Source organism: Solanum lycopersicum, chromosome 10 (genome assembly GCF_036512215.1).
Source record: "Solanum lycopersicum chromosome 10, SLM_r2.1".
Taxonomy (NCBI): Eukaryota; Viridiplantae; Streptophyta; class Magnoliopsida; order Solanales; family Solanaceae; genus Solanum; species Solanum lycopersicum.
This window is the reverse complement of record NC_090809.1, coordinates 58,488,871-58,500,448: the sequence shown is the minus strand read 5'-3', so window position 1 is coordinate 58,500,448 and position 11,578 is coordinate 58,488,871. Positions and strand designations below refer to the sequence as shown.

Genomic DNA, 11,578 nt, shown 5'->3' with positions numbered 1-11,578 from the left:
TCTTAAAAATAAGGGCAAAATAGAGCCTAAAGGTTGATGTCAATGCATCTTAGGCCCGAAAGATAGAAGAAATGTAATTTTGTTTCAATTCGCATAGTTGAAGGGTATTTTAGGCCCTTTTCCGTTGTTGTTATTATTATTATTATTATTATTATTATTATTATTAGCTACTAAACATGGCCATGCTTTGCACGGTACGAAAATATTAGATTCATGATTTTTTTAAAAATAATATTATAGTTTCAATCTTCAAATAAATTAAAGACTAAATTTTAACACTTTTTAATAAAATCTTATAATATACACTTTACACAATACAAATCAAATAAATGTTTATCACTCTGATGCAAATTCAATTAGTGATTTTGCTGGAGAAAAATATATTAAAAAATACACAAATTATTAGCCTCAGAACCTCTTCTTTAGAGAAACTATTTTAAATAAAAGAAATATATTAAGATCTTACGCTTAAGAATTTCTTAACAATATTTTTCAATTCTTCTTCAATTATTTTGGAAATCCGCCTCTTAGATTTTTCTTGTTATGGTTAATTAGTAAGAATATAAGTACCTAAAATAGAATAAAAATAATATAAAAGATAATAAAAAAGCTAAATTTTAAAAGTCCTAGTCATTATGTGTATAAACTTTACTTAAGTGTTATTTATCACAAAGGATTTGTAACATGAAATTTTAAAATTTTTAATGTTAAAGATATAAAAGACATTCTTCCGAAATAATAGTTAAGTAAAGGACAAAGAATTGAGAAAATAGGTGAATATAAAATCATGAATCATTTTACCTAAAGATATATCTCACCTTACTTCTCTTTTCTTCTCTCTCTTTATACATATAAAGAAGCTACTAAAATATCAATAATAATAAAAAGATATAATACAATAAATCTTTTAATTGATATTCTCCCAAATTTTGCTGCAATAGAAAAGTTGAATAGCATATACATCACTTTTAAAGTATCTCAACTTTTAAAAATTAGTTTATCAATTAAAAAAATTGAAATCTAAATAAAAAATAATATTAAAGAGAAGTAAACATAAATTGTAAAACAAGATATCGAGCAAAATCATGTATGAATAATTATTAACTAAAGCTATTAAAATCTCAATAGGAATTAAGAAAGTTATTCCATCAATAGCCATCAATTTTTTGTAATGAAAATAGTAGAAGAAATTTAACTCATCAATTGAAAAAATTAAAATTAAAATTTAAATAAAAAATAACATTAGAATAGAAATAAACACAAGAATAAAGTAATACGGCAACATGATAAAATACAATATATAAATATAAGATTCCAAATAAATTCAAGAATTTATAAAACAACAAATCATTTGAAAAAATAGTCATTAAAGTGATAATGATAAAAGTAGAATACAAAATATCATTATTAAAATCTTATATGATATTATTATTTTTCAAACAAAAACAAATAAAATAAATTGATACCTAAAAGTTACCAAAATAATCTCATCAAAAGAAAGCAACTGGTGAACAAAAGATATTCCTTAATGAGTTAGAAATTTATAGAAATTATGAAAGAAGACAATAACTTTACATCTACAATTGATTTTGAGATAGAAAAGATGTTTAATGTTATACTTTCTCCGTCCGGTATTGTTTGTCATGTTACGTTTTTCAAAATTTAATTTGATTAATTTTTAAAATTAAATTATATCACATTAAGTCGATATTTTAAGTAAAAAAAATTAGATATTCTAAAACTATATGAAAAGTACAATAAATTGCAATTTTTCGCATATTAATTTGATGAAAAAATATATCTTAAAATGTTAGTTAAAGTTTTTATAATTTAATTTTAAAAATAGAAATTATGACAAATAGTACCAGACGGAGGGAATAAGAGAATAAGAGATGTTTAATGTTATAATAACTTATAAATGAGAATAATTAATAATGAAAAGAGAAAGATGAAAAGTTGAAGAATTTGTATAAGAAGATTTGATGAAATAGTCATAATATTAGACGTGGGGAGTGGGAGGGTTATTTTTCTAATTAATTTAATATAATATAATTTAATTTAATAATAGTAATTATAGATAGAGAATAAAACATTAATCAAATTATTTAGATATTTAAAATCTCAAAATTATTTGAGCTAAGACGATGAAATTAGTTGCATCTAAGAGACTCCATTAATAGACTCCATTAATGGAGGTATCAATTTTTTCCCTAAAAATCACGGATAGTCCAAATAGATTCGGGTCGAAAAAATGGTATTGTTCTTCTTCGTTTTTTTGATAGGCTCTCCACCATTAACGGATTTGAATATACAGCCATTGAATTTCTGTTGGGAAAACAGAGTATACACGTAAGTGTAATTTGTATATCTATAAGGAGTGGTTTACACTTTGAATGGCCACCGTTCTTCCTTCATAATCAATCTACATTTGTTCTTCCCCTAAACTAAGAGAAAACTCAACCCATCAATGTTCCCTTTTTTCCTTTTCTTTTCTTCTTCCCCAAAAAGAAAATCTAAAAGAATCGGAGTGAGAAAAAAATAATATTAATAAACACCCAGAATTGTTAAAAAGCCCCCAAACAACCTGCAACGCCATTGTTTTCTCCATTTCCCCCCCTTTTTTCAACAGTGGTGTTTGCGGGTAATTTTCCTTTTTTTTTTTTTTGTCTAAATTTAGTTTTTTTTTTGAGTTACCTATTGAATTTTTTTGCTTCTTTTTCTGGGTGATTGATTGATTGATACCGTATGTTTTGTTAATTTGAGGAATATGCAACATAACATTTTTGCAACGATGCGTAGTTTGAATATGATTGAAGGATGTAAAGGAACACAGATTTATGCTTTTAATCAATCTGGAAAAACCACAACTAATGGTTATGGTGGGGTTGGTGAGAAATTTCTACAACATCTCCATGAGAGGGTGAATTCTGTTAGGTCAAAGTCTAATAGGAATTACCAAGCTATGCAACCCAAAGATAATGCTGTTTTAGTGGAAGCTTTAGCTAGTTATGGCATACCCCAAACTGATTTTATTGAACCCCAGATTGAATCTTACTTGAAATCTGTTAATTTCGTGGAGACGTTAGCTGATGTTTATCGTAGGATGAAGGGTTGTTCTATGTTTGAGATATCAGGGATGTATCTTGAACAATGTGCAATATTTAAGGGGTTATCAGATCCTAAGTTATTTAGGAAGTGCTTAAAGTCGGGTAGAGAACATGCTGTTGATGTGCATTCTAAGGTTGTGCTTTCCGCGTGGTTGAGGTTTGATAGAAGAGAGGATGAGCTTATTGGTGTATCGGCTATGGATTGTTGTGGGCGAAGTATTGAATGTCCGAGGAGTTCTTTGGTGTCAGGGTATAATCCTGAATTAGCTACTGATCCTTGTTCGTGTCACCAGAGACCTGTACAAGATGAGGATACTGAAGTTTTTGTTGGAGATGACGAATGTTCGACATCAATTAGTCATGGTTATGAGGAGGAAGATTATGATATGTCATTTTGCATTGGGGAAGAAGAGGTCAGGTGTAGGAGATTTAATATGGCTTCACTTTCGAGGCCATTTGAAGTGATGTTGTATGATGGTTTTATGGAGTCTCGAAGGGAGAAGATAAATTTTTCACAGAATGGGATTTCTGCAAAGGGGATGAAAGCTGCTGAGATGTTCAGCAGAACGAAAAGTGTGGAGTCTTTTGATCCAGAAACTGTCTTAGAGCTCCTATCATTGGCCAACAAGTTTTGTTGCATTGAAATGAAGTCTGCTTGTGATGCTTATTTAGCATCATTGGTTTTTGATATGGATAGTGCTATGTTACTTATTGAATATGGGCTGGAGGAGACCGCATATGTTCTCGTGGCAGCTTGCTTGCAGGTGCTATTGAGGGAACTTCCAAATTCAATGCACAACCCTAACGTGTCAAGGCTCTTCTGCAGTTCAGAGGGTAAGGATAGATTAGCTTCTGCAGGGCATGCTTCGTTCTTGCTATATTATTTTCTGACCCAGACAGCTATGGAGGAGGACATGAAATCAAACACAACTGTAATGCTCTTGGAAAGACTGGGAGAATTTTCAAGCCTAGGCTGGCAGAAACAGCTTGCGTTCCACCAGCTAGGTTGTGTGATGCTTGAAAGAAAAGAGTATAAAGATGCTCAGAAATGGTTTGAGGCAGCTGTTGAAGCTGGTCATGTTTATTCCTTAGCTGGCATTGCCAGAGCCAAGTACAAGCGCGGCCATATGTATAAGGCATATAAGTTGATGAACTCCCTCATATCTGACTGTACACCTTGCGGGTGGATGTATCAGGAGCGATCCCTGTATTGTCATGGCAAGGAAAAGACGATGGACTTGAGTACTGCTACTGAATTGGATCCAACCCTTTCTTATCCATATAAATACAGAGCTATGTCAATGGTTGAGGAGAATAGAACTGAGGCAGCTATTTCTGAGATCGACAAAATAATTGGTTTCAAGGTCTCTCCTGACTGCCTTGAGCTTCGTGCTTGGTTCTTAATTGCCTTGGAAGACTACGAAGGGGCTTTAAGGGATGTCAGAGCGTTGTTGACTTTGGATCCTCAGTACGTGATGTTCCATGGGAAATTGCAAGGTGATAAATTGGTGGAGCTGCTATGCCATACTGTTCAGCAGCGTAATCAGGCTGATTGCTGGATGCAACTATATGACAGGTGGTCCTCTGTAGATGATATTGGTTCCTTAGGTGTTGTTCACCACATGTTGGCCAATGACCCTGGGAAGAGTCTCTTACTGTTCAGGCAATCTCTCCTCCTTTTACGGTATGATTAAAGTATATATTTAGTTTTTTATTTGCCATTGGCAATCATTCCTGATCAGCTGCATGTTACATTGCTGGCTGTCTACATTGAGTCACTTTAAGAAACTTGAAGCTCTTAACGTTTACATCAATTGATTAACCATAAAATGTGTGCAGTTATTTTTTTGTATTGGTATTTGAACAATCTCTAAATGATCGATTAAAGTATGATCTTACTTCTCTATGTTAAAACAATTTTCTAAATCATAACTCTCAGTTCATCGTAACAACTTTGCATCAGGCAGTTGTCTTCTCATGCATGAGTAGCTCAAGTTGAATACCTGGCTGGAGCTTTAAGTAATGTTCTATTGTACTCCATAAATTCTGTAAGACTGATTTGCAGTTTTATTACAGGTTGAACAGCCACAGAGCTGCAATGCGTAGTCTGAGAGAAGCCCGGAACCAAGCTACCACCGAATATGAAAGGCTAGTCTATGAAGGATGGATACTATATGACACAGGTTATCGTGAAGAAGCTATTTCTAAAGCTGAACAGTCCATCTCAATCCAGAGATCATTTGAAGCCTTTTTCCTAAAAGCATATGTTTTATCAGAAACAAATTCAGATTCTGAGTCATCATTGTATGTGATACAACTGCTTGAGGAAGCTCTTAGATGCCCTTCAGATGGTCTTAGGAAAGGCCAGGTGAGTACTCCTTGCAGGAATATGCAAATACATAATGTTTAATGAACCAGAATATTCACTCAAAAGGTTACATACTCATGCAGGCTCTGAGTAATCTGGCAAGTATCTATGTAGATGTCGATAAGCTAGACAATGCAATTGATTGCTACGTGAATGCCTTGACAATTAAGCATACACGAGCCCACCAGGGCCTGGCACGTGTTTACCACCTCAAAAATCAGAGGAAAGCCGCATATGATGAGATGACAAAGTTGATTGAAAAGGCAAGCTACAATGCATCAGCTTATGAGAAGCGTTCTGAATATTGTGATCGTGAATTGGCAAAAAGTGATCTTACAATGGCAACAAAGTTAGATCCCCTCAGGACATATCCATACAGATATAAAGCAGCTGGTAAGTTGCATCTTTTCATGCCATATGCAGTGAGGTGGAGTCTTGTTGATTGTGGTCCTAGGCGGCCTGTCTAGTTGCTTTTGTCCTATGTAATGACGTATAACTTTTTGTGCATGCTTACATTTGAGTTTTCTTGTGTGGGCTATAGGTTGGTATACATATTAAAAAAGAGAAAGATATTAGTGAAATCCACTTGATTTCTGTCCCTTAACATGTGTAATGACAAAAAGTTAACTGCTTGATCAGCCAAATCTTTCTTCAATTCCATGTATTCCTATGATTGCTTTGGGCGCACCATCATTGTTGTTTGATTCAAAAAGAATGCATCTTGTACAACCTAGTCTCCGTGTTACAAAGTGGACATATTTGGTAGCAGAGAAGAAATGTTGCTACTGAGGGAACTTCAATTGGCTGATGGGAGAAGCGACTTAAGTCTTTTGGCTGTTTTACTTGAAAATCGGAGTAATGTCTTAAAATATGGTCACTTTTACTTTGTTGCCAAACATAAATAAATATTTTTGCATCAGAATCTGAGAAATGAAATCTGAGAAGTAAGATCATGCAAGAGATCATTTCTGCTACTTGCAATCTTTATATCTCTTAGTTGATTGATTGGCTAGAGAAGTAATATCCTGTATTTGTATTTTCAGTTCTAATGGATGACCATAAGGAATCTGAGGCAATTTCAGAGCTAACAAAAGTCATAGCTTTCAAGCCCGACTTGCACCTGCTCCATCTTCGAGCAGCTTTTCATGACTCGATGAATGAGCCTACATCTACCATTCGAGATTGTGAAGCAGCACTGTGTCTTGACTCTAGCCATGCAGATACACTTGAGCTTTATTCAAAAGCACGACAACGATCTAATGAATAACGATCAATGTGAAAGAGCAGATAAAATCATTGGCTTCTTCAGGATTGTTATTTTTTGGACAGTCAGTCACTGACTCACTTCTGCCTAAATTCTTTTAAGGTGCACACAGGGCCAATACTAATTCATGTGATGATCCACTTCATTTATGCTTAAAGGAATTCAGATGAGACTTCCAATGACCGCAGCAACAAAAATCATAAAAGAAAAGAAGAGTTAGAAATCAAAATCGTGATGGGAGGAAAATACTGAAAAGATGAAAAAGTGTGGGAAGTTGTAAATACAAATGCATTCTAACTCGAAATATTTTTGAACTTCATAGTGCAGAATGCTGCTGATTCTGTTTGTAACACTGCAAAGATACGGTTCCTTCTGTATGTACATTGAACTGCAGCATAGTATGAATGTCTGGTACTCTGCTCAGTCGAGAGTTTTTCCAATGTGATGATACTATGAACTTACGTTTTTTTTTCTCATCCGGTGTTCCTACCCATTGGAGTCCGAGTAATCTAGATTCGTGCTGGGTAGCCCTCCCTATTTTTTCGCACTCGGGGCTTGAAGACGAGACCTTTGGTTAAGGGGGAGCAACTCCATCCACTGCATCACATTCTTTGGTGAACAACAACATACCTAGTGTATCCCACAAATAGAGTCTGGAGAGGATAAAATATATGCAAACTTTACCACTCGACATGGTATAGTATGCTCATCCTTATTGCAGTACTAACCAAACAAAAAGCTAGATTACACCAAATATTTTGTAACATATTTCTCCTCTATTTAACCACTTCAAATCGGTTTCTCTTTTCGCAATCATTCATATAATCTCAACAATATTTTAGATCCAAGTAAAAATTATGCTCAAGATTGATGATTATTAAAATAAAATCTCACAATGAACTATATAGCTTAAAGATAATCCATATACATGAAGCCATGCTACAATAATCTAAACAATGAGTAGAAATATATATACGTAAACTGAGGTTTGTATCTATGTTTTTTTCACAAAAGGATGGAGGACATTCTTGTATTGAGGATGGTCCCAATCCAAAGTTTTCCATGATTTTTCACTCATTCTAATATATTCAAGCTCTGGTGGAGCTGATGGCTGCCCATTTTGAAGAGGAAGAGTAAATGGAAGTCTCTTTAGCTTCCCACATAACGAAACTGTTACACGTTGAATAGAACCACAAGTCATTCTTCCCTTGTATATGCTCTTGAGTTCTGGCAATGCATGTAAATAAAGCATCTGCAACTTCGGTAGAACAATAATAGGCGATGATGAGGCAGAGCTCGCGCATTGTTTAACTTGTTCTTCTTCATCATCTGCTATTATCTCTTCCATTTCATCGCAGATCCTTACAGCAATTTCTGTGAGATTTTGGAGGTATTGCAGCAGCCACTTCGGGATTAACTTCTTCATTTTATCACAGAACGAAACTTCAAGGCACCGGAGATGGGAAAAGGTTCCAACAGGAGGCAAAGGTTCTCCTAATTCCAACTTACAAAGACTACTGAACTCTTTTAAGCAATGCAGAACCAATCTCTCAAGAGTTTCGAGTGTATTACAAGTAGACATGAGTCCCTGATGTCTCGTTGACCTACAATTTGATGTCCTAATTAGGAACTCTATCCCATTGCATCTTCCAATTTTAATTAGCCTCAAGTCTTTGGTCTGAATCAGAGATGGAATAGCATCTAACAAGCTATTACCCAACGTACGAAAATCACATTCTGAAATAAGCAACTCCTGAATGTTTACTGGTAGAAGAGTCACATTTCGCGCTTCATCTACTATCTGGTCATAGCGTAGCATCTCTATGCTGTCTCCAGTGACAAGAAGATGCCTTAGAATCACCCGTTCAGCGTAAAAGGTCAAATCATAAGAAAGATGACCACTCTCCAAAATTGGCTCGGAAGAACTTTTTGTATCTAAAGCAATTACAAAGGAACTCGGCTTCCCCCATTGCTGTTGATGTTTGACAAATCCATTAAAACTACAAACATCAACAAACTTTCCATGAAATACCTCTAGTTGTCTCATCCCTACTAAGTCTTCTACTCGTACGACAAAAGGAATCGAGAGGAATTGAAGATTAGAGAGCTTAGCTAAAATATCTACAGCTGGTTTCTTAGATAGTGTCTTTGGAACTCTTTCATCTCTTGTCATGTCCAAGCATCTTAATTTAACTAAGCTTTCTAAACCTTGGGGCACTTCCTGGATAATTGTGTGGAAAAGGTCTAACTCAATGAGGTTCTTGAGATTTTTCAATGATGGAACAAATCTAAGTCCATAGCAACGTCGTAACAACAATGCAGAGAGACTTACTAGATTTGACACAGAACTGGGCAGCTGATGTATCGCGGTGTAGCTTAAATCCAAAACACGTAAACCAGGCATCTGCACGAAAAAGGGATCGATAACTTGACTCAGACTGGAATTTCCTTGCAATAACAAAGTTGTAAGTTTCGGACATATAGAGGATAATGGCTGTGAAATTTTGGTCATATCATTATTCATCAAAGAAACCTTGTCTAAGTCCTCTGTCCATTCTTGCTCCCCTGGTATTTCGCGCAATTGTGCTCCTGCTCTCACCATCAAATTAATTTCATCTCTTGCAATTCGCAACGCCATCTCTCTCACTAAATCATGCATCCTCACACATCGAGATCCATTTCCATTCACGACACTTTCTAGTAAGCACGCCCTTTCCAATTTGTTCAATACTGCATAGCCTTGGTCAAGTTCTGCTTTCCTGCTGTTCCTTTTGACAAGTAACTCTTCCACTATGAGAAGGCGAACCAATTCATCTCTCCGAATTTTGTAGTCTTCAGGGTATAAGCAACAATAAAGAAAACACTTTTGTAGCTTTGGATCTCTCAGTCTTTTATAACTACACTGGAGAATCGGAAACACATCATTGTTCATATCCTCCATTTCCATACAAGAGTTTGTGAATTCTTCAAACGCATCCCTCCATTCAAAAACATCGTTAACTCCTCTCATACTTGCAGCCATAGTTATTATCCCCAGTGGCAATCCATCACATTTCTTAGTCATTTTCTTCGCGATTTCTTCTATCTCCATCGAAAGATCTCCCCATTGACAACCAAGTGTCTTGATGAATAATTCCCATGATTCAGTCATTGAAAGAGTTTCCACTTTTACTTTCTTCTGACAGCCAATCTTATCACACACCTCAGACGATCGACTAGTTATGATCATCTTACCTCCACCAATTTCCAGTGGAATTCCCATTTTTGTTACATCAAATATATTCCATACATCATCTAATATGAACACAAAGCTTTTCTTCCTCTTCAAACTATGGAACAACTTCGCTGTCCTCTTCTTGTCATCATCCTCACTCGAAAGGTCTAGACCGATGGTATTAGCAATATTGTTTTGAATTCTAGAAATGCTAAAATCTTGTGATACAGTAATCCAGTAGACATTACCCCAAAATCTTGATTCTTTGAGGAGATGATCATGTATATGCATTGCAAGAGTCGTTTTCCCCACGCCTCCCATACCATAAATGCCAATACTTGAAACTTCATTCAACGACGTTAACACCTTTCTTAGACTCTCCACAAATGCTTCACCTTTCAAGTTTTTCATCACCAACTGTTGCATCTTCTCTTCATTCAAATGAAGCAAAATTCCTTCAGAAAATTTACCTTGATCTAGGAGATATTCCACTTCATCATGTATTTTATCAGCTTGATTTGACAATCCTATGCGCGAAAAGCTAGAACTCTGTTCTAATTCTTGCTCAAAGCATTGGAACTCATTTTCTAGCTTTTGTACACTACTCAGCCAATTTTTAACCTCTGTCTTCCGTCTTTTACTCGAATGGAGCTCTGCATCCTTTACCTCATCCGCGATATCCTTCCTTCGACTAATCAACACTTCCATCTTTCTTTTTACTGTTTCTAGTTTTTCCTCAAGTCCCATGTATGGATCCCATACATTTTCTTTGAGGATTGATAATGCCTCAATCACCATACTACTAACAAAACATGGGGCGGAGCCCGTATATAGTAGTTACAAGTCGACAGAATTCAGTAGCTTTGACTCAAACCTTGTATTTATATCAAAATTTTCATCTACTAGAGCTCAAATAAGCAAAAAAGAGGTATGGTTTAAAACTCATAACATAACAATCCTGACTCCGAATGTACATTAAAAGTCTAAAACATTGAAAAAAAATCTCCTCAATTATTGTGCCAATACTAAATTAATTGAACTATAGGTCAACTCAATCTACATTGATTATTTTATGTTGATGATATTAATTTGTTACAAAAAGAAGTTGACATATCACATAAAGAATACCATGAGGTACCAATTTTAAGATAGAATACTAAGATCAACATTGTCATTAGTGAATAATTTAAACAAGTTTCTTCCAAAACATACTGCTTTAATTAGAAAAAAATTAATGGTGGAGTGTGACATTAAAATTGTGAACAAGTATACGGGTATCAAGTTATTATTGAAGTAATATAATGTACCTTCTATTACCTGAAGCCTAAATAATAATATCATGACCATGTAATAAGAAAAATATTTCAAATGTCAGTTCCTTCCAAGCATACCACTTAAAATATATCATATTAATTAGTTATATGTATTTGCCTCGATACATCGTAAAATTTTAAATCATGTTCTAACTAAAGTTGAAGAAGGTTATTGAAGGGCTAAATCTTATTTTCAAATGTTTCTTTATGAATGTACAAATTTCTGGTTGAGAGGACGACTGTCGAGCTGAATAATTTTAAAATGTTCATTCTACTCTTACATCATTAATTTTTATTTTTTCTACTTCTTTA

General features: G+C 34.7%; 2 protein-coding genes across 2 annotated transcripts; one reads left to right on the top strand and one right to left on the bottom strand.

Moving 5' to 3' along the window:
- The first annotated feature begins 2,123 nt into the window (after positions 1-2,123).
- Positions 2,124-7,215, top strand: LOC101246576 (ethylene-overproduction protein 1). The gene is made up of 4 exons (XM_004249019.5): positions 2,124-4,791; positions 5,184-5,475; positions 5,559-5,868; positions 6,519-7,215. Exons 1-4 carry the CDS (start codon positions 2,768-2,770, stop codon positions 6,740-6,742), a joined length of 2,850 nt encoding a protein of 949 aa, XP_004249067.1. The 5' UTR covers positions 2,124-2,767; the 3' UTR covers positions 6,743-7,215.
- A 398-nt stretch (positions 7,216-7,613) lies between these two features.
- On the bottom strand, positions 7,614-10,907 carry LOC101244633 (probable disease resistance protein At4g27220). The gene has a single exon (XM_004249666.5). The coding sequence runs from the start codon at positions 10,749-10,751 to the stop codon at positions 7,734-7,736; it is 3,018 nt and encodes a 1,005-aa protein (XP_004249714.2). The 5' UTR covers positions 10,752-10,907; the 3' UTR covers positions 7,614-7,733.
- Positions 10,908-11,578: the final 671 nt, after the last annotated feature.